The following is a 25,398-nucleotide window of genomic DNA, read 5'->3' as shown; positions in this document are numbered from 1 at the left end:
AGGAAGCCTTCCTGGGGGTGGTATTCCACACGGGTATAACCTCCAGGCTGAGAAAAGGCCGGGAAGCCCGAACTCCAGACGGCCCGTTTATGATCAGATTGACCCTCGGCTGCTGTCCTGTGGGTGTGAGGACATGCCCTGGCTGGAGCCAGGTCTTGGGGCCTCTGACCCTTTGCTTCCACAGGCTAAGAACCAGGGGGTGTCACCAGCCCTGTATGAGGACCAGAGGGTAGCAGGTAACTCCTGCTACAGGGCTAGGGAGACCCAGTTCAGCCTCCCCCACTGGACAAAGGGATGTGAACAGATCACTTGATGGCCCAAGTCAGGAGCCATGGTCAAGGGAAGGCGTAGGTTGGGAAGGCCCACTGACCTGAGCAGGACACTGCTGTCAACACAGGCAGAGCTCACTTTGTATCCCGTGGGGCACTTGGTGGGGGATGGGGAGGTGGGGTGGAGTTCTTCAGCGACCATAGGTGTGAATGCACCATGGGACCCCACTGCTCCACCCCGCAGTGGGTGGGGTGACGCCGTGTGCCCCAGGCAGCAGCCGAGCGGGCACTCACCGTGCTCACAGTGGACGCCGGTCCTCCCCGGGGGGCAAGTGCAGGTGCCGGTCACGGGGTCACAGGCCGCCCCCTGCCCACACCTGCATACATGGGCACAGTCGGGGCCAAAACGACCCTGTGGACAGGCTGCCGGGAGGAAATGGGAGGGTGGCCACCGCTGGCTGGACACCCTTCTCTCTGCCTTGTGGGGATGGGGCAGGGAGAGGCGGGGGGCAGGGAGAAGTCTCCCGAGTGTGGCCCAGACAGAGCAGTGACTGCCCCCGGCAGCTTTGGTGTCTCTCGTCCCCCAGAAGCTCTGCTGGGGGCCCAGCCTGCTCTGCAGCACGTGACTCACCAGGGCCCCCATCCCACCCCGCCAGCCCCACCGGCCTCCCAGACGGGTGGAAAATCCCCACATGACTCGGGGAAAGGCCCTGTTCTCAGCAGGACGCCCAGAAGCCTCTGCACGGCGTTGCACCCGCCCTGGTGGGCAGACCCGAGTGGGGGACACAGCACACAGCCTGCAGGGACACCCCCAGCTTCATGCCATCTGGGGTCAATGGGAGGGCCAGGGAGGTGAGTGGTCAGGTGGCCGTCCTCCTCACAGACTGGGAGTGGGGCCCCACCCACCACGGTGCAGGAAGGAGCCCCTCACCCTCACCCAGCCACTCACTGAGGCTGCAGTCAGTCCTGAGGAACCCAGCAGGGCAGTGGCAGGCCCCTGTGGCCACGTCACAGGAGCCCCCATTGAGACATCCACACAGCTGCTTGCAACCGGACCCAAAGCGCCCAGGAGGGCACCCTGCAGGGGAGGGGCCAGCTGCCATGAGCTGGGGGCGGGGCCTGCCCCCCAATGCAGAGCCCCTGGCGTCCCCCCAACACACCCAAAATGAGGGGCCTTCCCGAGGACAGCCCAGCGGTGGTCTGGGTAGCACTCACGCTGCCGGCAGCCGGGGCCGTGGTAGCCAGCAGTGCACATGCAGGCCCCCGAGGCAGGGTGGCAGGCCTGGTTCTTGCTGGGACACTGGCACTTCTGCCCACAGTTCTCCCCAAAGGTGCCAGACGGGCAGGCTGGGGTGAGGATAGAGTGGTCAGTCCTGGCCCAGCCCCAGAACAGGCGTCCTCCCAGAGTCACCGCTGTGGCCCCTCTTGGCGTTCTGAGGCACAGCTCGGGAACACGTGGTCCGAGCCACCCATCACCCGGGGCCCGCCCAGCTCGGTCACCTACCCTGCTCACAGCCAGGCCCGGTGAATCCTGGGGGACAGCCACACTCCCCCGTGATGTGGTGGCAGGCGGCGCTGGGCGGGCACTGGCAGCGCCGGGCACAGGCCTCTCCAAACCAGCCAGGCGGGCAGGCTGCAGGAAGGCGCGGGCTGGGGTGGAGAGCCCAGGGGCCAGCGCTGGCCTGGGGGGCTCACGGGGTAGAAGACCCACCCCCCTGGGTGCTGGCGCAGTTGGGGGCTCACCGGTGTCACACCGCAAGCCCCCCCATCCCGGCAGGCAGAGGCAGGCGCCGGTGACGTGGTGGCAGGTGGCTCCCCGCCGGCAGGCGCAGCGCTCCTCACAGTGAGCCCCGAACGTGCCCTCGGCACAGGCTGCGGGACGAGATGGTGGAAGGGTTGGGCCAGCGCCTCCAGCCCTGCTTCCGGGGACGAGAGCCTCTCACGGGGACCCTGGGTGGCTCGGATAGCAGCCCTACCCCCTAAGTGACAACTGGTCAGTTTGCTGAGGACCCACATCTGGAGTGGGGCTGAGGCCACCCCTTGTTGGGCCAGTGGGGCGTCCCGGCCTTAGGGTCTCCCTGCACTGGCCCCCAACCCATCCCACTCACGGCTCTGACACTTGTCCCCAGTCCAGCCAGCAGGGCAGAGGCAGTCGCCCGTGTGCCGGTCACAGAGGCTACCACGGAGGCACCTGCAGCTGTGCCGGCAGCCGGCTCCGAAGCTCCCTGGGGGACACTCTGCGGGGGTGGGAGAGGGATGAGGGCCCCACCTCCTGGGGCGGGCTATGACCCTGGGGCCCACCCGTGCCTTCTGCACCCAGAGCCTCAGATCCCGTGTCCCCGGGAAGGGGAGGAGTGGGGGCTGGTCACATTGTAGGCCCGAGGCCACACCCAGGATGCTGTCCCCACCCCAAGCAGGGAGCTGGTTTTGGCCACAGAAGGAGGGTTTGTACCAGGGCCCAATGGGGAACCAGCCTGGGATCCCCCAGACCCGCAATGTTCCCCTTTCCCTCCTCTGCCCACCCAGGGCTCACCCTTCTCACAGGCCAGGCCGGCCCAGCCCTCTGTGCAGGTGCAGTGGCCGGAGACAGGGTCACAGGTGCCTCCATTCTGGCAGAGGCACGCATGCTGACAGTTCTCGCCGTACAGACCCGAGGGGCAGGCTGGGGACAGCGAGGAGCAATGTGCAGCATCCACCAGCCAGGCCCACAGGGGGCGTCCCACCTGTCCCAGGAGGGCCAGCCCAAATCCCAATATCAGATCGGGGTAGAGACCCTACCCACTACTGCCTCTAGGACAACCTGCCCCAGGCCAACCGTGGTCACCAAGCCAGCTATGGGGGCTCAGCACTGAACAGTGTGGGCCTGGGTCCTCATCGGCCACCCTCCTTCCCTCCTCCAGGTGCCAGGTGCCCCAGCCATGCCTGCCCACCACTCTAGGTGAGCCATACACCCGCCCAGTGAGGGGTGAGCTCAACCCCTGGCCCCACACTCTCTGGACAGGCCTTACCCTGCATGCAGCTGGGGCCCGTCCAGCCAGGACCACAGTGGCAGTGCCCGTGGACCGGGTCACAGGAGGCCCCATTGAAGCAGGAGCAGGCCTGGCTACAGTTGTGCCCATAGGTGAGGGCTGGGCAGGCTGCAGGAGAGAGGGCAGTTTAGGGGTCTGGGGATAGGCCCTGGGAGGGGCGGCTGGGCAGAGTTCCAGGCTACTGTGGCCACAACGTTCCTCTCTCTGGCCTAAACACCGCTCAGGGTGACCACAAATAGGGACCAACATGCCGGCCTTCAAGGGCAAAGTGGAGTTCCCAGGGTGGTCACCTGGCAGCTCCGGAAAGCCCGGCTGGGCCCCAGGAGCAAGTCTGGCACAGGGAGCCCCCCACACCCGCAGCACCCAGGGCTGACAGGGCCTCACGCACCCTGGGCACAGCGGGGGCCCCGGCGGCCGGCAGGGCAGAGGCAGGCGCCACTCACGGCGTCACAGGGGGCCCCAGCGGTGCAGTCACAGGCCTGGCGGCAGTCCAGTCCAAAGAATCCTGTCGGGCAGGCTGCAAGACGGGGGTGGTGATAGGGGAGACGGCCAGGGTCCCCAAACCTTGCCCACACTGCTGGCCACCCCATCACTGGCTGCCACCCCCGCCCCATCTCACCTCGCTCGCAGAAGGTTCCCCTCCAGCCAGCGGGGCAGGTGCAAGCTCCACTGACATGGTCACAGGCTCCTCCGTGCTCACACTGACACCGCCGCCCACAGCCTGGCCCAAAGTGGTCCTGGGGACACCCTGAGACACACAGCCGCGGCCAGCCATCAGCTCAGGGGATAGTGAGCCTCACCCAAGCCTTCTGGGGCTTCCATCCCAGCAGGGGCTAGGGCTGGCACAGAGAAGCCCCTCCCTGCCCTAGGGGTGCTGGGCTTCCCCACATGCCTCTTCCCCCTGCCTCTGCCAGGTAGGGGCCAAGCCCCAGGGCTGGTCGGAGCCCCAGGGGTGATCTCTGGGACTGCTTGTAGGAGGACCTACCCCAGGCCCAGCTTGTACCCACTGACGCAGCTACAGGGAGCTGGCACTGAGAGGCACGGCCCACAGGCCATAGCCACCCCCCTCCCGTCTCCAGTGCCCCATGGGCTGTGATGGGCCCCTCCTCTCCCTGCTGTTGGGCCAGGTGGGCCTGATGTTGGGCCCAGGTAGGTGGAGAGGTGGGGCTAGGCCTAGGCTGAGGAGGGGGCGCTAGGTGAGCTCTGGTGAGCAGACCTTTCTTATCTGGGGACAAGATGGGAGGGCTAGGGCCCCCACACTTGAATGTATGCATACAGATGTGTATGCGTGCACACGCATACGTGTGCTTACATGTACATGTGCGTTCGTGTGTATACACGTGCACGCACACATGCACAAGTATTGTGAGCATGCCTGTGTGTTCATGTGCGTGTGCGTGCACTGCACACAGAGAGCATGGCTATGGGTCGGGCCAGACTCACGCTGCTCGCATCGGGGGCCCACGTAGCCGGCCTCACACACACACAGGCCGCTGATGGCGTCACAGCTCCCGTGGCCTGCGCTGCAGTTGCAGGTGTGGCTGCAGTCAGGTCCCCAGTGCCCGCTGTCACAGGCTGCAACAGAGCCCTGTCACCCTGTGCAGGCCCAGTAGAGGCCACGGGCACCACAGCCAGGTCAGGGGGACAGGGCTTCCTGCTGGCCCCCAGCCCCCCAGGCCTGAGGTGTTGGCTTCTCCAGGGGAAAGGATACTGGACAAGGGCCACCTACCCCTCTGGCAGCTGAGGCCAGTCCACCCAGGGGCACAGCTGCAACGTCCAGTTGCTGGGTGGCAGTGCCCGTCATTGGAACAGGAACACCTTGAGTGGCAGCCGGGCCCAAACCAGCCTGCTGGGCACACTGTGGGGGTGGGGGAGGGCAGAGGGAGGGTGAGTGGGGGACACAGGTCAGAAGCTGGGGCGGAGGTCGGGCGGGGTGGCGCTCACCGTCCTGGCAGCGGCTGCCCGTGTAGCCGGGAGGGCACCGGCAGGCTCCGGTCTCAGGCTCGCAGGCGGCATCGTGCTCACATGCAGGGCAGATCTCCTGGCATCCGAGCCCCCAGCGGCCCTCGGGACAATCTAGCCCCCCAAGGCTAATCAGTCTCCCCGAGGGCCTGCTGGGCGTCTGGCATAGCAGGGAACCCCATGCACAGGAGTGGGAAGGGGCGGAACGGGTCAGGGGAACTCCTGGCTCCTCCTTGGGCAGCAGGCTGCGGGGTCCGAAGAGGAGCCCCTGCCCCCAGGATGGCTCCAGAGGCACGACAGGCCATCAGAGTGGCCAGGAGACCCCTAGGCAGTAAACAAGCAGCCTAGAGGGCAAACTTCAGGCCCCTCTGGGGAGGGCCGGGCTCTGCTGGCTCCTCTGCCCCCAGGACCAGGGCTCCTGGTGCCCTTCCGTGGGCACAATTATCAAGACAGCAGAGACCCCCACCCCCAGACTTCCAGGTGGCTCAGCATGGGCTCCTGCAGCTGCTGTGGGCGGGGCTGGGGTCCCACCCAAAGTGGTGCGGCACGGACCTGAGGGGACCACAGGGCATGGCTGCCACTCACCTGCTCCACAGTCGTCCCCTGTCCGCCCAGGTGGGCACAGGCATTGCCCTGTGACCCTGTCACAAGGGGCCCCCCCACAAGAACAGGAGCCTGAGCAGTTCACACCAAAGGACCCCTCTGGGCACTCTGCAGGGGGAACAGGAAGGGCCTCAGCCACCCCACGTGGAGCTGCCTTCCTCCCGCCAGGGTCCCCACGCCTGGCACCTGCCCCTTGGCCCAGGAGGGTTGCTGAACACAGCTGGGGTCTCCTGGGTGATCAGGGTGGTCACAGGAGTGGGCAGGGGAGAAGGGACACAGAGCACCTTGGGAGTGGTCGACTTGGGCTGACCGTGTGTGGAGGAGCGTGGTGAGGGTCCGCCCGGCGGAGGGCACAGCCCAGCTGGGTCTTGGGATGGGGCTGCCGGAGGGCAAGGCTGGGCATCCAGGACCCTGGAGAGCGCCCAGGAGCAGGGACAGGGCTGGCTCTGCCCTCCCTGCTGCCACCTGGATCCCGGTGCTGTGGCCCCTCCGAGTCCCCCGCACCAATGAGGAGTGAGAGGGCCCCAGGAGTGGCCCAGGAGGGCTCAGCTGCAGAGGGGCCTCTGGAAAGAAGGAGGGTGCCTTGGGCCCCGCCCCACCCACTGAAGGCTTCACAGAGTGTGCCATGCACACCCCGCGCCCACCCCGGCTGGGGCCACCGGCCAGTGCTGCCAGGAGGAAGCTCTCCCAGGCCTAGGAAGGACGCCCAACACACGGACAGGGCAGCTGTGGTCACACCCCACGGAGCAAAACACCCCACACGGGGCTGACAGCTAGGCCGTGCCCTGCCTGGGCTGGGATGGGATGGAGTCCCAGGCCTGGGGCCATCCTGGGCCCTGATGGGGGCTCTGGGTTAGAGGACACACCCCAGGGAATCTTGTTATAAGGACCCAGGCCCTGCGGGCACCCACCCACAGGCCAGCACGGGGTACAGGCACACACACACACACACACACCACTGAACAGTGGTGAAGACAGTGCTGCTTGAATGAGGTAAATGTCTGGAATGGCGCCACGCGTGGACCACGGACGGGAGGCCCCGGTGGAGCTGGCTGCCGTGGTCCCCCCAGACCTCAGGGGCTCCCTCTCCACTAACTGGGGGCAGGCAGGTGTTTGGCTCAGTAATACTTTCTAGACCCAATAACAGTGTGGGGGGGCACTGTTTCAATAAAAATAAGTGTGTCATTTCCTGTGGCTCATCCTTGGGGCACCGACGTCTTTTTAAAGAAAAGAGGGAAAGAAAGGGTAAGAAAACCAGCAGAGAAGGACTGGGCTGAGGCCCCACCACATCTGGGCACACAGGCCACGGAGAAGGTAGGCAGAGGCAGGGCAAAGGGCGGCGGGGCAGGCGAGCCACACGCGTGTGCGTGTGCCTGTGCGCGTGGTGGGGGAGGAGTCGAGCGGCCGCAGCATGGCTCCCTGGGCACCGCAGTGCTTCCACAGACAGGAAAGCAGGCGTCAGGTGGCCCGGACCACAGAGCTCTTCACAGACGGGGTCGGGTTTGGGAGGGTGGTCCTGGCCGGGTCTCCACAGGCCCCTCCGGTACCAGAGGGATCAAGAATCCTTGGTAGGGTCATCCCTGGGGTCCCTGGGACCACCACATGAGAGAGACCTGGCCTGGGTGCAGAAGGGAGCTGGGCCTCTCGGTTCGAGCTGGGCAGAACCGCCTGGCCCATCCTTATTCCCCAGGACAACGGGCAGCGGGTAGGGCAGCTCTGACAGAGGGGACAGGCCTGTGGCTGGTGCAGCTCTAGCCAGCGGCCCCTTGGCTACAATCAGACCACTCACACCACAGCCCCACCCCCAGCCCCCGTCCACCTAGAGCCGATGGGTGTGCACAGTGTGTGTGCAGTGTGCCCAGGGAGTCCCCGTCACCGGCAGCAGCGGCAGCCCCGATGCACACACTGAGGGCTCTTCCCCTCCTCTGCCCACGATGTGAACAGGGGTCCAGGCCTCCAGCCTCACCCACCACCCCGTGCCCATTCACAGGACCTCGGGCCTCGGCCTCCACGGGATGGCCTTCCATCATGGCCCACACCCAAGCCAGCAGCGCTGGCCCGGACCCCGGCCTGTCTGGCTGGCTCGAGCCCCCACAGGGGAGCTGCAGCTTCAGCACAAAGCCCGCTCGGCACGTTCCAGTGGAGTGAGTGAGCGAGGGCTTTTGGAGAGACATCCACCCTTCTCTGGGCCGGGCCTGGGTACACACTCAGCCCCTGCCCAAGCGCCCTCGGAGGGGCACAGGGACCAGCCGGCCAGCATAATGAGGAAGGGATGGGGGGAGGGGGTGGTAAGGCGAGCACCCCTGGCACCCCGGGGCGCAGGGCTGACTCAGTTCCTGCTCACAGCAGTTCTGGTGCCCGGGGCCCGGTGTGGACCAGACGACCTGCACCCCGCCCAGACCCTGCGCTCCAGGGACCGGCTCCTCACCTCGGTCACAGTCCTCCCCCTGGTAGCCGGCAGGACACTGCTTTCCACACTCGCCGCTGATGGGGTCACAGGCTGAGCCTGGAGTACAGGCACACGCCTGCCGGCACCCCGGCCCGAAGAAGCCGGGCTCACACTCTGCGGGGGGCGAGGAGAGAGGGGCCTGCAGGTTCAGCCAGTCCCAGGCACGCCCCCACCCCCCACCCCCGGGCACTCACCGTGCTGGCACCGAGGGCCCCGGAAGCCCGCCTTGCAGGAGCAGCTGCCGTCCCTCCTGTCGCAAGCCTGTGTGTTCCGCTGCTCGCACTGGCAGTCCTCGGAGCAGCCCGGCCCGAAGGCCCACGGCGGGCAGGCTGCAGCCACAGAACATGAGGGGGCTGCCACCTGCCTGCGCCAGCCCGGCCCTGGTCCGGGGGTCTCCAGCCCCCTTGACTGGGCTGTGTCCCTGGGACCCAGCCCAGAACCGGCAGAGTCCTCTCCAGCCACTGGGGTCCCAGAGGACTGGCCACTTTGCCCATTTTATAGGTGAGGAACAGGGTCTCAGTGAAGCTGAGGAACCTGTCCGGGGTCACCTCACTTCCCTGCCAGGAGGCTCTTTAGGTCTCATCTAAAGGGTCCTTTGACACAGCGTTGTATGGAGTGGCTGGGATGAAGCCACTCACTGTCCCTCACCTTGCCTTCACCAGCCCCCCCCCCCCGTTCCACCTTTCCCGGGGTGTCTGCAGACCCCGATGGGACTCCAGACTTGCCCTTCCCATCAGAACGTTACAAAAGCTAAGATGAGCCCTACATCCCAGAAGCTTCGGAGGGAGGCCTGCCATCTCCCCGACCTGGGCTGGGGACTGCCCACCCTGATGCCCCGGAGGATGGCAGTCTTGTGGCTTTGAGTCCCCAGACCTCGCTGGGGCGGACCCCCCCATCCCAGCTGGGGGACCTCACTGAGCCCCCACATCCTCGTCAGCAAATGGCGAATAAGACAAACCCAAGCCAGAGTCCAGGCAGTACAGCACAGCGGCAGCACCTCCGGGCCGCGGGCCGCCGGGCAGGGGGACTCACCCAGGTGGCAGAAGCGGCCATAGAGTCCCGGGTCGCAGAGGCAGGCCCCATAGAGGCGGTGGCAGCGGCCCCGGTTGGCGCAGTAGCACTTCTTACGGCAATGCTTGCCGTAGAAACCCTTGGGGCAGCCTGGAGGAGGAGCGGGCCTCATGAGTGCCCACTTGAAGTGGCCCCCACGCCGCCCAAGGAGATGCTGTGAGGGACACCAGCACCCAGCAGGAGAGCCGGGAGGGGCCTGGGCCATCGTGGCACGGCTGAAGAGTTTTGGAGCTACCAGCAGCCTGAGGACCCTGCATCCCAAACAGGGAGGGACCCAGCAGATGAGTAAGGACACCAGGAGGGCAAGGCGGGCACCAGGTGAACCCCAACAGCGTGGCCATCTGCCCCGGTTGGCCTGTTCCCTCCTTGAGGTCTGTGGTCTGGAGAGCGGCCAGGGCAGGTGGCCAGACACGTCACTCAGCATGTGTGTGGACATGCACAAAGGCAGGCCACACCCCATCTCCCACGTCAGCCCAACATCTACAGCCTCCTGACTGTGTCCCTCGGTGGTCACCTTGTCCGACCTCAAGACCTCACAGAGGAAAGGACTCACGGTCCCAGCTGGCCAGGGTCCCAGGCCCCAGCTCAGCAGCCAGGACGAGAAATGGGCTCTGACTTTCTTTTTCCCGACTCCATCCTGTCCCGGTCCTGACTACTGAAGGGCTGGATGGAGACCCCAAGATATGTCCACGACCTAATCCCCAGGGTGTCCAGGTGGAACCATCCTGGGCTAGCCAAGCCAGCCTACACCCAACAAGAAGCGTCTTTAGAGGAGAAGGGAGAGGAGGCGGAGACGGGAAGACAGAGCAGACAGGAAGGATGTGGCCACAAGCCCAGGGTGCCTGGCACCCGGGGGACGAACAGAGGCCGAGGAGCCCTCCCGACCCCGAAACCCGGCCTGCCAGGCCTCTCTTGGAACTAACCTCCACAAGCTCACCTGCACAGGTATGCTTCACCCATAGGACCCCAAGGGAGACCCAGGTCTCCGGGAAGCCACCCGCCATCATTAGGGTAAGCACTAAACTGCAGACCCTTTACCTGCTCGGTGCCCTTGGGTCCGTCCAGGACCCGTCACACAGGTAGCTGCTAACAGACAGCGGGCTGCTCAACCCTTGGCAGAAAGGGAATGGCGGGTAGAAAGGCGAGAAAAGGCTGGGAGATGCATGGATCCCAGAAGGCCGGCCAGAGGGAGGAGGCACAGAGCCCTGCACGGCTGCCCTGAACTTTGAAACCTGCCCCGTGGAGCTCCCACAGGCCGCCCCAAGGTACCAAGGATGAGGTTTGTTGATGGCTACCATCCGCTTGCTAAGGCAGGAAGTTCTCAATACATCAGCTACCTCCTCTGGCAAAAGAGGCAGAATCTTAAAGGTATGGAGACTCAAAGAGGAAGCATCTGTCACTTGAGACAGCCATCCATGTGGGCTCTCAAATTCCTCCACAAATGCCGAGAGGTCAGAGTTAAGACAGGATGTTAGTGTCATTCCCAAGCAGCCACAGGCCCATGCGTAGCGCCTACTGCATCCCACCCCAGCCATCATAGAGCTCTATTTGAATGCCTCCAGGAATGGGGGGCTCACTGCCTTCCGTGAAAACCCATTCCAAAAGTGCTATTCTTCCATCAAGTCTTTACCATCTGCTACTGTTAGATTCCAAGACACTGAGCAAACAATGACAAATCAGTGCCCCTCTCAGCAAGGGCTCTCATCCGTGTGGCTCTCCCCACTCCCATGGAAGGAAGGTGACCTGAAGAAAGCCAGGAGGTGAACTGAGAGGTGGTGCCTGTCCTTCCCGTCCGTCCCAGGGACATCCCCACACGCACAGAGGGGCTGCACCCACCGTCCTCACAGCGGGCTCCGCTGACACCCGGGGGGCATCGGCAGTTCCCTGTCACGGGGTCGCAGGTCCCACCGTTCTGACAGCTGCAGGGGGAGCTGCAGTTCTTCCCGAAGGTGTCTGGGGGACAAGCTACAGGGGCGACAGGGAAGCACAGGTCAGGGCCCACAGAAGGACTCGGGGCCCAGAAGCCCCTCTGGGGATAGTGGGACACCCTCCCCTGGGGTTTGAGCCGCCCAGTTCAGAAGCAACTGCCCAGGGCAACAAGCATGACACCCGTGCCCATGGTGCCCACACACAGGGCAGAGGTGATTGATTGATGGCCACACCTCGTCCCTCTGAATGTCAGCCCATCCACCTTCCCCACTGGCACTCTCAACAGACAGACTCCTGGAGAGTCACTAAGGCCCTGAGACCGGACCACCAGGGCCGTCCCTGGTGTGGGGTCATCAGGCAGAGAGCGGCACAGGCTCTGGACAGAGGAGAGAGAGCCGTTGTCAAGTGAGCTGTAGCCAGAATGGCCGTGTGGCCTGGGGAAAGATGTCACTCCCATGAGGACACGGCAGGACCGGCCCACCCACCAGCACCCTCACTGTCCCCACTAGTTGTTGGCTTGTCGCTGGACCCGTCTGCTGTGACGTCTGTGAGGGGCAGACGCCTGGCACAGAGCGTGCAGTCAGTGGACACTGAATGAGTGAATGAGCGAGTAGGAGAACTGGGTGGGCCCACGGGACCCCCTGCCCAGGGCCAGCAGGAAGGGGTCACAGGGCTGCCCCCCCCCCAGCACAGTGGCCTCACTCTCATTGCAGATGAGCCCAGTCCAGCCCTCGGGGCAGTCACAGCCGTCCAGGCCCGGGAGGCAGGTCCCGCCGTTCCTGCAGTCCTCACAGGTCAAGCTGCAGTCTGGGCCAAAGGCGTCGTCCAGGCAAACTGGGGGAAGATGGCAGAGGGGCCTCATACTCGGCCCGGGCTCGAGTGCACAGGGGCCAGAGAAGGGGGCACAAGGGATGTCCTGTCACGGGGACTATACTGTTAGACTCCGGGACTGTTAGACGCCCTCCCAGTGGGCGAGGTGGGATGTGGGAGCCAGATGCCGGGGCCTGGCAGGGCCCTCGCCCGGGAGCCGGGGGCCCGTCTAGCCCAGGCTCGGCCCCAGACACGCTGTGCCACTCAGCCTTGGCGGAACAAGGCCGTGACAGGCGTCCTTCCTCACACCCAAGGCCGCAGGACGGCCTCCCCCGCCCCACTCACCGAACTTCTCCTCCAGAGTGTGTTCGCCCCGGGCCTCCGCCTCCTCCTCCGCCTCCTCCTCCGCCCCCACGTAGTCATCTTGGAAGAGGTGGGGCAGCCTGTCCTGCAGCACCGAGACGTGGGGCAGGGGCCGTGCGAAGGGCAGCCGGCTGTCCAGGTCCACCTCGGGCACCTCCAGGGCTGCGCGGGACACGGAGTCCCCTTAGGCCCCTGCTGCCTGTCCTCAGATGGACTCCCCTGCCCCTCGGTGCTCAGAGCTGGCTCAGGGCCTGCATCCCACCCCAAGGCCCCTTCTTGCTCTGGCCTCAGGGAGTGGGCGTCCCTGCTGCTCTCCTGCCCCTACCTCACAGAACAGACAGGCTCTGGGCCTGAGGACCTGACCCCAGCTCTGGCCCGGCTCCCACCCCGGATCTAGGGACCCTGAGCATGGAGGTGGGGGTGGGGCGGGGCAGGAGCAGCTCTCTGCCCCTCGGGATGTTGTCCTCAGTCCTGTGAACGATGTCCCTTCTCTCTGAGCAGAACAGAAGTGGGGGACCACCTGAGACCTGAGTGACACCCTGCCCTGGGGGATGCCTGTCTGAGCAGCCCTCCCCCACCCCGCTGCCCCTGGCCTGTCCCATTGCAGGGGCCAGGGTTGAAGTGAGGTCCGGCCAGCTGGGAAGGTAGGTGCCAGCACGGCAAGGCACCCGGTGCTCCAGGAAGGGCCCCACGGTGACAGGCGCGGACTCACGGGTACAGCTCCTGCGGTCCTCGTCCAGCCAGAAGCCGACCTCGCAGGAGCACTGGAAGGAGCCGGCCAGGTTGGCACAGTGGTGTTCACAGCCGCTGTGGCCAGAGGAGCACTCGTCCACATCTGTGGGCAAACCAGGCTGCAGGGGCCTGTCCTCTAGGGCTCGGGGCCTTCGAGGGGACTCAGGAGGCCCCTACCACCCGCTCTGCCCACTGGCTAAGGCTGCCAGGTGACACCATCCTCCCGTTCCTCAGGGTCAGAGTGATGATGGTGGACGCCCTGCCCAAAGGTGGCCAAGCTGGGAGGAACCAGGGGTGCAGGTCCTGCCCCACGAGAAGGACCAGTGACCACAGGTCAGGAAACCAGAAGACAGGTCGGCAGACCCCAGGCGCTCAGCCTACGCCCAGAGGCAAAAGCAGGCCAACCCCACGCTCTCCCTTAGGGTGCCGCCCGCCCCCCCACCTCACCCTCACAGCCGCAGCCGTCAGCGCTGAGCCGATAGCCGGCATAGCAGCTGCACTCGTAGCCGCCGGGGCTGTTGGTGCACACCTGCCGGCAGCATGGCGAGTCGGCACAGTCGTCCACATCTGTGGGACATGGGAGCCTGCTGACACCCAGGTGCCACCCATGGGCACGCCCCTCCACGCCCACCAGTGCCCGCACACCCACAGGCACCCACGTGCAGTCCTGGTCCTGCCTTCACAGACACCCACAGGACACTTGTCACGGCTGCAGGGCCCCTCCCCCCTGCTGTGGGGCCCAGACTGGGGGCCAGGGCTGAGAGTCCGTCTTGGAGGCTCAGTCTTCCCGTGGGGAGAGGACCCTCGCACACACAGCATGCCGAGTGCTACTCCCAGCGACCAGAAGAGCCCACCCTTGGACAGCCTCACGGGGCTGGGGTAGAAAGTTCTGTGACAGGAAGGAACTTCCGTGTCATGGCATCAGGCAGCCGTGTGTCCCCAGCTTGGGGTGCGGGGCACCTGGGAAGAGCCAGCTCGCACCGATACATGTCTTCTGATCCTCGTCCAGCTCGTAGCCGCGGGGACAGGTGCACAGGGGCCCCATACTGCTGTGGCTGCAGCCGTGGGAACAGCCGCCGTTGTTGGCCTCACAGCTGTTCACGATCTCCATCTCGATCCCTGAGATAAGACCCACCCCCAGGGACGTGGGACAGGGTCTGGGTGACACCCCCCAGCAATCATGGTTTTCCCCCGATCCTGCAGCCAGCTTGGGTCCCCAGGACCACTCTGCACGGAAATGCAGCATAAAGCTCCCGGGCAGGCTGGGCTCTGGAACTGCCTGTCCTCCCAGGGGCCACCCACATCCTACCCCCCCCATGCCCTTGATTAACAAGGAAGCTTGACCAAAGCAGGCTGGCAGCCCATGGGGGCCTGGGAGCCAAGCTGCCACCCTCAGCCCCCTCCACAATCCACGGTGCCCATGCCCACCATCCACGGTCCACTCACTGTAGCACTGCCGACCGTCAGCCCCCAGTTCGTAGCCCGCATGGCAGACACACTTAAAGGACCCTTGAGTGTTGAGGCAGCCGTGGGCGCACTGGGCCAGCCCTGTGGCACATTCGTCCACATCTGGACAGGAGAGATCAAGGAGGAGGGCTCCAGGCAACTGGGCCGGGAGATACACCAGAGTCCCCCCACAGCCAGCTCTCTGGTGGCGCTAGCCCCTCGGGAGGGTGCCTTACCTTCGCAGGCTTTACGGTCAGCTGCCAACCGGTAGCCGGCGTGGCACTCGCAGCGGGCGAGGCCCTGACGTGCCTGGCACGTGTGCATGCAGCCTCCGTTCCGGTCCACACAGGGGTTCCTGCCTGCAGTCAGCGCCGAGAGGAATGGAGCAAGGGAAGAGGTTAGGGTGAGAGATGGGGGGACCCCCGCAGATTCAGGTCTCCTGCCCCAGGGCCTCTTGCCCCTCCCTAACAGACATGACAGTGGTCTTCCTCCTCCCAAATGTGGGAGCCCCCAAGACACCCCCGAGAAGACAGCTCTTCCCAAGCCTCCCCATCTGGTTGGAGCCAGCGTGCCTGGCAGCTCCTCCAGTCCCGTGACCCTGTGTCACTCTGCACCCACTGCTGGCCCGGCCCCTCAGGCCCACCATACACATCCTGACCTGGGACCTAAGAAGCCAGCTGGGGGGCCGGACACTGTCTCAGCACCTGCTCCATTCTGCGCGCCATTTCTCCATCTCCGGTATCCCCGAGCCCACTCCACCTTCTCCATCAGCAAAGCTCCCTCTTTCCTTGACAAGCAGCCCAAGACCCCAGGACAAGGTACTAGATGGGGCCTGGCCGGCCTCCTCCACTCAAGGGCCGGGACCGGGGTCCCACATGCCCTGCTGAATACAGTGTGGGTCTCAGAACTGAGTCCCACACATGATGCTCCCGTCCTTAGCTTCCTGCCCTCACAGATGTGAGATCCCAGAGCATGCCAAGGGCTGGGCAGTACCCACTGCCTCTTGGCAGCCAAGGGAGTCCCGCCTCCCCTGAGACCTCCTTCCAGCCCCAGAAGCTAAGCAGGGAGGCACTTCCTGCCTCTGCCCCTGGCTCAGGCTGCAGGGCTCCCAGGAGGGTCTGCGGGTGTGTGCGGGATGGTCCAGGCAGGGCTCCAGCCCCATACTCCCCTCCCTGCCCCGGGACTGGTGCACACTCACGGACACAGCGTTTCCCGTCCTCCTGGAGCTGGAACTCGGGCCGGCACTGGCAGCGGTGCTGGGTCACCGTGAGCTGGACACAGTCGTGCTGGCAGCCACCGTTGCCCATGGCGCAGGAGTTGATGGCTGGGGATGCAGAGAGGAGCCCTGATCAGCTCAGGAGGATAGCAAGACCGAGGGGCCCCATGTAGCGGGGGAGACATGCGACCTCAGGACCACTCTGAGCCCCTCCTCCTCTCCTCCTCCATCCTAGAAGTAGGGGCTTCGAGAGGGCAACACTGTTCCAGTCTGGTTCCCGGGCATGGCCTTGCTTCTCAGCCCACACATGGGATGCAAGACCACAGTCCATCTCTGGGTCCTCCGACCCCGGCCTGCCCAAGGACCGGGCAGAGAGGCGTTTGCATAGCAGACAGACTCTCGGTGAAGGCCGGGAGCCATCCAGCATCCCGCTGAGGGCTCAGAGGCAGTGCAGGCCAGGAGGACTTCCTGGAAGAGGCGGCAGGCCAGTAAGGGGTGGTGGAGGCTCAGACATTCCACTATCTTGGTCGTCAGGGCAGCGCAGAGGAGCAGGCATAGGGTTGCCATGGACAGCCGCATGCCTACAGACCTAGCCCCTGGTTCCTGATGGACCAGTGCACCTCCTGCCCACCCCGGACCAGGCCCCACCCAAAACCTGAGCTCACACAGTCCCCACTTCCCCCAGTGGCCATGGAGACAGCACTAGATGAGGCCACAGAGCCAAGGACCCAAGTCTCCGGACAGGGACAACAGTGGTCCAGGCTTTCATTCTCAGGCATCTACAAGGTGAGGCCCAGCCGGCTCAGACAGGCCAAGTGGTGCCCACGTGCTGGGTGGGAGGGCTGGGCTGGGTCGGGCCCAGGAAGGAGGTGCTGAGCGAGGCTGGGTGCCCAGGATGGGCACTGGGCCTCTGGCATTCCATCACACCGCCTTGTGGTTAAGGAAGGCGTCGGCCCAGAACCGGAGCGAAGAACTGCACAAGCAGGCGGTGCAGTCTGCGCCCCAGCAGGCCCGATGCGGGGCAAACACCGAGTCCTGTTTCTGAAACCCTGGGACCACTGGGGGGCGGGGTTTCTCCCCGAGATGTCCCCTTGTGCGGCCATCAGACTCTGGGGTGCTGCTAGCCTCAGGGTGAGCGTGGGGGTCAGGAGCACAGGCCTAGCACCACGACAGGGGGCGGGGCTCAGAGGCCAGGGAAACTGGCTGCAGCACTGTGTCCACACGCAGAGCACGTGAGTGGCCTCAGGGCTCAGGGGAGGCTGCAGCCACGCCATCTGCCAAAAGCAAAGCTTCCTTCAAAGCGAAGCCTGTTTGGAAAACGCCAAACACGGAGCTCAAAACACCGCCGTTTCCCCATGTGAGGTGAGGGGGTGGAGAACCTGAGCTGAGGGTCCCCTCCTGGGGCCAGCCAGCCCGGTTGGGGCGGAGGATGCCTGGGAGTGGCAGAAATGGCTCGATCGTACCTGGCGCTGGCGTGTGCCAAGGGGGTGGGGTGGAGGGCAGCAGAGACCGAGGCCCCAGCGGAACGGAGGCCAGCAGTACAGCCACCATCTCACGTCCCGTCAGCCCGAGCTTCCTCCCCACCCACCTACCCCCCCTCGACTCAGCCCTGACCCCCAAAGACCGCCCTGCCTCGCCTGGGACAGCTCTGTTTTTAAGCTACTTCTGTGACCACAGAGGTTTCTGAGCTCGGCCCGAGCCACCCCACCCCCGGGTCTCTGTGTTCACAACACCAGCCCTGCTCTGGACTCATAATAGGAACCAGAAACCCTCCCTGGCGGGACAGGCAGGTTCGCAGAGACAGGCACTAGGAGCCCAGGGCAGGGGACCAGCTGGGCAGGCACCTCGGCCAGAAGGAGGACCCCAGGAGCTGGGGCAGGGCTGGAGGGGAGCCTTTCCAGAAGGGCAGAGCCTCTGACACGGGCGCAGAGGAGGTCTGGCAATAAGTCCGCTCACGAGAGCCACCGGGGGAGGAATCACGGCAGGTGAGCACAGGCGGAGGGGGGCCAGGCTCCCCATGTGGCTGCCCACCCTCCTGAGCCCAACTCTTCCCAATCGGCTACACACATCCCAACATTCCAGGCGCTCCCAGGTGGCGCAGAGGAGGCCGCCGAGCCCGGTGCCACCTGTACAGCTTGTGCCGGGATCCCCGGGAAGCTGATAGGCACGTTTCCTCAGGCACCAGGCTGTGCAGCTCGGGGAGGACCAGCCTCTGTGTGACCAGTGTCTAGGGCTAATGGTGAAATTTCCAGGCCCCTTGAGTCACCCATGTCCCCGTGACCCCTGCATGGGCAGTCCTGCAAATCAAGACCACACTCAGACCGGAGAAAAGCTGGGAGCCTATCAGAAGATGGGAGGTTAGGGAGGCTCCCCAGCCCTTAGTGGGCTAAAAGCATAAGTCCCTCTCAAATTCAACCCCTAGTGGGACTGTATGTGGAGGTAATTAAGGTTAAGTGAGGTCCTAAGGGCAGGACACTGATCTAATAGGATTTGTGTACTTATAAAAAGAGACACAAGATCTGTTTCTCTCTCTCTCTCTCTCTCTCTCTCTCTGACACATGGGGACACAGTGAGAAGGGCAGCCAGGAAGTGGGCTATCACCAGGACTGAACTGGTCGGTTCCTCCTGGATCTGAAATGTCCAGAACAGTGACAAAATTAATGTCTATCGTGTAACCCCCTCCCCTAGTCTGTGGTATTTGTCACAGCTGCCTGAGCTGACTGATACACCCTCATTCCCCCACTTGGCAAATTCCGGGACACATGGGGCTTCACCCAGGGAATTGTGGTTTCTAGTAGAGCTGGGCTGCAACTCTGCCTTCTGCCAGCAGGGGTCGCCCTACTGAGCCTCGGGTGTGAGGCCTCAAGATCAGCAAGGGAATGTAGATCTCAGGTGAGCAGAAAACTGGACATCTGGAAAGCAAGTGTCCTACAAAGTGGAGACCCACTCTGCATCTCCCGAAGGTTCTCCACTCTTGGGGGTGCCAGTGGCAGCATCTGAGACCAGGGCACAGACTCAGGCTGGAGCCCAGCGTCAGGTGCACTGTAGTGCCACAGAGAAAGTGGCAGGTGGGGCCTGTGGACAGCCAACCTCAAGGGTCACTCTGCTCCAGCCTCCAACCAGCTGGTGGTTTCAGGGCTGGCTTCATGGGGTTTTGTAATTATTGCTTTTGACAGGCTTGGTTTCTAGCTCCCGAGGGCCTCACCCATGTGTGGTCAGTGGCCAGCCACATCCCTCCCTTCTAGGAAGCCCTCTGTTGGAGACAGGACGGCAAGACTGGAAAGGGTGGCCCGCCGGCTCGGCCAGGAGAAGAAACTCGCCTGGCCTCTGCCCACCCCTCTGTACCTCCAGGCAGCTCGTGGGTCACCTAATGCCCAGCCTTGTATATCCTGCCCCGTCCTTAGCTCTGAATGGCACCTCGGCACCACACGGGCACATAATTCACCTGCAGTCGTGTTAACACCCGCCCGCACCCACATTCCAGGGACATGAGCCTGGGTGGCACCAGCCTCAACATCACAGACTACACACCTGCCAACCCCTCCACCCCAGCCCTTTCGTCTCAGAGAGAAACCTCCAAGGACAAGCCCTGCAGCAGGCCACGAGCACGGCCATGAGCAGGGTCACGAGCACGGCCACAAGCAGGGCCATGAGCACAGCCACAAGCAGGGCCATGAGCAGGGTCACGAGCACGGCCACAAGCAGGGCCATGAGCAGGGTCACGAGCACGGCCACGAGCAGGGCCATGAACAGGGTCACGAGCATGGCCACGAGCAGGGCCATGAGCACAGCCACAAGCAGGGCCATGAGCAGGGTCACGAGCACGGCCACAAGCAGGGCCATGAGCACAGCCACAAGTAGGGCCATGAGCAGGGTCACGAGCACGGCCACGAGCATGGCCACGAGCAGGGCCACAAGTAGGGCCATGAGCAGGGCCACGAGCAGGGCCACGAGCAGGGCCACGAGCATGGCCACGAGCAGGGCCACAAGCAGGGCCATGAGCATGGCCACGAGCAGGGCCACAAGTAGGGCCATGAGCATGGCCATGAGCAGGGCCACAAGCAGGGCTATGAGCATGGCCACGAGCAGGGCCACAAGCAGGGCCACGAGCAGGGCCACGAGCATGGCCACGAGCAGGGCCACAAGTAGGGCCACGAGCAGGGTCACGAGCATGGCCACGAGCAGGGCCACAAGTAGGGCCATGAGCAGGGTCACGAGCAGGGCCACGAGCATGGCCACAAGCATGAGCAGGGCCACAAGCAGGGCCACGAGCAGGGCCACGAGCAGGGCCATGAGCATGGCCACGAGCAGGGCCACAAGTAGGGCCATGAGCAGGGTCACGAGCACGGCCACGAGCATGGCCACGAGCAGGGCCACGAGCAGAGCCTGGGGACCCAGTCTGTGCTGCCATCCTGCCAGCCACCTGGCCACCTTGGGGTCAACCTTCAAAGGCGCGAACCCCAGGCCCTGCTGCGGTCCTTTGGCACCCATTCTGCCCTCACCTGTGCCCCGACCCCATCCCCCACCAACCACGTCTCAAATCTGTGCCATCCCCTTGGCTCCACTCTCCTAGCACTCACCGTGGCCCCAGTTAGCCCTGGCCTCCCTTTGGGCCTCTGTGTCCACCCCAGAGTCTCTGGCTACCGCCCCTGGGTTTCCCTGGGCTGGGTGTGACCAGCGCACCCTCCACCTGGGAGCTGGCAGCCTGCCCTTCTGGGGTTCTGGTCTCCAGCAAAGCCGCCACTTCGCAGAGTACTCTTGAGGGCGGAGGCCGCCCTTCCCACCTCCCATCCAGGCTGGGTCCCCTGGGCCGAGAAGGAGGCCCCTTCCGTGCACAACCACAGCCTGATTTGGGCCGGTGAGGTCACAGACCCTTCCCACATTGGCACCTGCGGCTTTGTAGGAATGAGTTTTGCAGACAAGCCTTGCGGTCACCATGTTTCTGCTGCGAGTACTTTGTCCCCACCCAAGATGCTGCCAACAGCAGCCTCCCGGAGGGCCAGGCACCTCCCCAGGGCCGCCCCTCCAGGGAGCAGAGGGAAGGGAAGGTTGGAAGACCCTGTGCATCTTCTTGCTGTCCCCTCACTGGAGGGTATGTGTGCCCCGAGGCCCACGGTGCACCCTGGCATGGTCCCGAGGGAAGGCAGGGCCAGGGAGCCCCTCCTGCTGGTGTGGGGACAGTAGGGCCCATCTGACTGGGGAGGAGGGAAGCAGGGGGGGAGGCAGCCAGGCCACCTAGGGGCTGTGTGATCATAGCTGCATCTCCCCAAGGCATGTCCCAAAGGCCCAATGAGCCTGACACCTCAGGAGGAGGACACAGAGCACCCCTCTTTCAAGTGACCGGCCTGGTATTTTTCCTGGAGAGACCCTCTGCTGGTCGAGCCAGTGACATCATGATCCCTCGCATGGCCCCAGGAGGATGGCACGCCCTGCCCTGGGTGACACAGAGTAGCATCCAAGGCCAGGGTCCCAGAGAGAGTACGGGGCAGGTGCCCCACTGGCTTGAGCGCACAACCACACAGAGGAGGCATCCCAGAGCAAAGGGTTACAGGCCCCGGGAGCTGGCCTCCTTGATCATGTGCACGGTGTTTGAAAGGCTCCTCCTACACGTCACCCCATCACTGTTCCCAAAGGCCCTGTTTTCCACACGTTGGGGAAGGAAGGGGCTGGCTTGGAGCCCCCAAGGATGAGATGTAGGATGGACCAGTCCTGGGCTTCCTGTGGCCCTGCCCCGCCCTTCTCAGGGTCTGGGGGGGCACCCAGGAGGGCACCCTGAAGTAGAGCTCCCCAGGACACCCTGCTGTTTCTCTTCTACCTCCTCCTCCCTCCTCCCTCCTCCTCCCTCCTCCCTCCTCCTCCGACAGCCAGGCTGGCTGGGAGCCTCAAGGCCTGGCCACTTCTCACAGCGTCAGAGCCAAGGGCAAAATCCTTGCTGCAAATTCTCACTTTTAAGGACTGAAAAGCATTTCGTGTTTCATTTCCATAAGATCTTTTGCAAGGGAGGCATGTACGGGAGGCTGCCCATTTCCTGGCCTTTCCTTGCCTTGGAGGCGAGTTTCACTAAGAGTGTTTCAAGGCCCTCTATGTGTGTTTCAAGGAACCCTTAAAGCTCTGCTTTCTCCAGGGACTTTCCAGGTCCCTCAGGGCAACATGACATGGCAATACCCTGAGAGTTCTCAACACGTAGGCTAATCCTACCCCACACTGTGGGTACCTTCTCCACCCCCAACCTCCAGCATCTCTGTAATCCTTACTCAACCTCTGGCGTGGGGAGGAGCGGCAGAGCTGGGCCTGTTCCCTCCCTGTCTGCAAAGCCCCAGGAGGGCTCCCCGGAATCTCCTCCTACTCCCTGCCAAGAGGATGCCAGCAGGCCCCAGGGAGGGTCCCAGAGCAGCTGTGCTCCAGCCGGGCCGACTGCCCCACAGCTGGCCTGCGCCCCGGTGGGGAAGTCTGAAAAGGGGCCCACTCCCACACTGATTCTTCCCATAGAGGTCAGCTGAGGCCATAGGGCAGTCTGGGCTCAGAAGGTGTGCCCCTGTGAACCATGCACAGGACTGTGGGCTCGTCTCCAGGCCCTGTACACAGGGAGTCCCACAGAAGGGGGGGTCCCACACCTCCCAGAGGAGACAGGGAGGCCAGCCCCCCCGCCTTTGCAGGCCCTCAGAGAGTCCAGCAGCCTGGCATAGGCCCGGCAGTGCCCTCTACTGGGCCCCATCTGGAGGCTCCCATGGGTGATCTGAGATCTTTGGCCACCCCTCCCCACCCGCCGGCCGGCAGGTTAGATCCACCGCAGCTGGGCTCGTCCCTGGGCGACCGAAATGGGCTCGTTGGCGAGAAGGGCGGGCACCCCCAGAGCAAAGGTTTCCTGTTCTGCTTGTGATGAAGCATCCAGGAGACCACCTGTCCACTCTGAAAGCTTCTCAACAAAGCCCAGGCCCCACAGGGAAGGCCGCTCCCCATGGGCCCAGGCCAATAAACCACACCACTAACCCGGATACTCCCAGGAGCCCTGGGGGCTGGCCTAACACTGGCAAGGGGTCCGCTCCCAGGAATCCCAGAAACAGGGAATGTGCCAACAGCTAGGGGGGTGTGGGTGTGGGTGGGGTATGGGGGTGTGTCGGTGTGTGTGTGGGGGTGTGCGTGTGTGGGTGTGCGTGTGTGTGTGTGGGTGCGTGGGGGGTTTACGCGGGGTGGAGTGCAGGCATGGTGGATATTTCCTGCTGGGCGACGTGGTCATAGAAAGATAAAAGACAGACGAGGCCAAACTAGCCTCAGGGAAAGCATTTCCAACTCCGGGAAGACACCGCCGTGCAGGGAGCCTCACCTGCGCCCTCCTCTGGGAGCGGGCGTGAGCTGGACACCAGCACCCAGACCAGAGGGTGCAGAGCGCCTGGGGCCCTGGGGCACACCCCCACAGTCTGGGTGCCCAGTGTTAAGGGGTGGTGAGGTCCCAGCAGCCTCATGCCAGACTGCACAGACCAGACCCGGGGTCCTGGCACCAGACCCAAAAAGACCCTTTACAGTAAGCCAGTACCACAAATCAAGACACAGGGGACCCCAGCACAGGGCAGGCGTGTCTGTGGAAAGGCCACTGGGAGGCACTGCAATGCAGTGGTGGGGGGAGAGGGGTGGGCTGGGGGCCAGGGCCTAGGCTGAGGGCCACCCCTTCCCGAAGCCAGCAGCTTGAGGCCACTCTTAGCGGTCACCATGGGCCCCTCCAAAGTCCCGCAGGGCAGCCTCCCCTTCTCACACTGCTCACGCATTGCCACACGTCCTTCCCCATGTCAGTGTCCCTGTGAAGGCCACCACCAGTGGATGGGAAGACGAGGGAGGCGCCAGGGTGTGCCCCAGCCCCAGGCCCCTCACAGGGGAGCCACAGCAGGGAGGGGGCGTGGGTGCCCATCAGACCCAGCCCCCACGGATGCCCTTCTCCAAGGAGAACCTGCCCCAGAAGAAGGGTGTGGAAGCACGTCCAGGGGACCTGGGACTCCGAGGCCGAAGAGCCCGTGGCCGGGGCTCCCAGAAGCTGCTCTCCCGCCTGGCGCGGCAGCGGCGGGGCCGCACCCCCGTCCTCTTGTCTGAAGCACACCACAGCATTCCTGCATCTGTTTCCACTTTCCATCCCAGAGAAACTTTATGGGGCAGCTGCCTCGCTGCCCCAGCAGCAGCCTGGACATGTGAGAATGTGTGCTGGGGGGGCCCCCCGGGGCTGGCAGGCCGCCTGCCACATAGCAGCCAGGCAGGCTGGAAGGAGGCCTTCAGAGCCAGCCAGAGAACACTGGGCTCTGGGTAGAAAGAAGGGGCACCCGTCCCCGCCCCCCAGAGGACGACCCCCACAGGGCCTCGCAGACAGCAGCCAGCAGCCAGCAGGGAGGGGTCAGCCCTGTGCCCGCAGCACCTGCGTCCAGAGCCAGCCGGGAGAGGGTCGGAGGGGAGGGAAAAGCAGGGGGTGCCCTGACTGCTCAACACCAGACTCCCTGCCTCCAGCCCCTCCACCCTCTGCCTCAGTGGGTGCCTGCTGGCTCTCTCCCCTTCTCTCCCTCATCACCCTCCCGAATGGGCAGGGGCCGCAGTCTGAGGCCTGGGCACCTCCATCAGACCCACTCCCCTTTGCAAAAAGAGCCTGCAGAGGAACCAAGGGTCAAGATTCCACCACTCAGTTATCTCTACAGGTCACAGCCCAACCCCCCAGGCTTCCTGGGGCCCGGGACCCAGCTCTGCAGATCAAGAGTGACTTCATGCAGCCCTGCCCCGGCCCAGGCCTCCAGACTTCCAGACCAGCCTCCCACCACCCAGTGAGCATCTGAGTCTCCCCCCACCCCCGGTCCCGGCTGGGGGCAGCATGGCCAGCAGCCAGCGGCCAGCCTTGGTCCCCACTGACCCACCACCGAGGCTTCTGCTGCAAAGGGCTCTGCACAGAGCCACACCCCCGCCTGCGGGAGATGACCTGGGCACCCCCCACCTGATTCAGGTATGGCTGCAGATGGCCCGAGCCCAGCCAGGTCCAACCTTGGCATGGGGATAGGGCAGGCCCTAGGGACCTGTTCTTACACCTTCCTAAGCCTCAGCTGTCTCAGGTGAGCGGGGCTAGAAGACACACGACAGGCCAGATGAGGGGGCCTGTGGCATCCCATGGCAGCTGATGGGGCCACTATAACAGCAGTGCCTCTAAGCCCAGGAGGGCAGGGACCCTGGCCTCCTCCCAGACCTGGGTGTGCCCAAGAGGAGGATAGGGGACAGCAAAGGCCAAGAGCCTGGGCAGGGCACTGGTGCCAGGTGCAGCAGGCACTTACCCAGGCAGGTCCTGCCGTCCACGTGGAGTCGGAAGCCGGGTTTGCACTGGCACAGGTAGGAGCCGGGTGTGTTCACACACCTGTGATGGCAGCCGCCGTTGTGCACCTGACACTCATCCACATCTGGGTGGGGACACAGGGTCGAGGGTGAGCAGCCAGGACCCACCTGGGCTGCCCACCCACTCCGCACGATCTACCAGCTGAGCATCAGCGGGAACAGTCAAGC

General features: G+C 64.3%; 1 protein-coding gene across 2 annotated transcripts in view; it reads right to left on the bottom strand.

The window, feature by feature from the left end:
* Positions 1-25,398, bottom strand: part of MEGF6 (multiple EGF like domains 6) — an 82,873-nt gene that overhangs the window by 3,773 nt on the left and 53,702 nt on the right. For both annotated transcript variants that reach the window (XM_066270636.1, XM_066270637.1), the window contains 27 exons: positions 25,173-25,295; positions 15,862-15,987; positions 14,900-15,022; positions 14,664-14,786; positions 14,199-14,336; positions 13,665-13,784; positions 13,198-13,320; positions 12,468-12,647; positions 12,015-12,146; positions 11,220-11,348; positions 9,345-9,473; positions 8,507-8,641; positions 8,292-8,426; positions 5,846-5,971; positions 5,243-5,374; positions 5,028-5,156; positions 4,742-4,873; positions 3,918-4,046; positions 3,687-3,815; positions 3,278-3,406; positions 2,803-2,931; positions 2,378-2,506; positions 2,013-2,141; positions 1,774-1,902; positions 1,485-1,616; positions 1,219-1,347; positions 564-692 (listed from right to left, as the gene is read on the bottom strand). In XM_066270636.1, the coding sequence (XP_066126733.1) occupies positions 564-692; positions 1,219-1,347; positions 1,485-1,616; positions 1,774-1,902; positions 2,013-2,141; positions 2,378-2,506; positions 2,803-2,931; positions 3,278-3,406; positions 3,687-3,815; positions 3,918-4,046; positions 4,742-4,873; positions 5,028-5,156; positions 5,243-5,374; positions 5,846-5,971; positions 8,292-8,426; positions 8,507-8,641; positions 9,345-9,473; positions 11,220-11,348; positions 12,015-12,146; positions 12,468-12,647; positions 13,198-13,320; positions 13,665-13,784; positions 14,199-14,336; positions 14,664-14,786; positions 14,900-15,022; positions 15,862-15,987; positions 25,173-25,295 (3,528 nt within the window). The remainder of the gene's footprint in view (positions 1-563; positions 693-1,218; positions 1,348-1,484; positions 1,617-1,773; positions 1,903-2,012; positions 2,142-2,377; positions 2,507-2,802; positions 2,932-3,277; positions 3,407-3,686; positions 3,816-3,917; positions 4,047-4,741; positions 4,874-5,027; positions 5,157-5,242; positions 5,375-5,845; positions 5,972-8,291; positions 8,427-8,506; positions 8,642-9,344; positions 9,474-11,219; positions 11,349-12,014; positions 12,147-12,467; positions 12,648-13,197; positions 13,321-13,664; positions 13,785-14,198; positions 14,337-14,663; positions 14,787-14,899; positions 15,023-15,861; positions 15,988-25,172; positions 25,296-25,398) is intronic.

The sequence above is a fragment of the Saccopteryx bilineata genome, chromosome 3 (genome assembly GCF_036850765.1).
Source record: "Saccopteryx bilineata isolate mSacBil1 chromosome 3, mSacBil1_pri_phased_curated, whole genome shotgun sequence".
In the NCBI taxonomy this organism is placed as follows: domain Eukaryota; kingdom Metazoa; phylum Chordata; class Mammalia; order Chiroptera; family Emballonuridae; genus Saccopteryx; species Saccopteryx bilineata.
The sequence above is the reverse complement of the archived record's forward strand: the minus strand, read 5'-3'. Positions and strand labels throughout refer to the sequence as shown.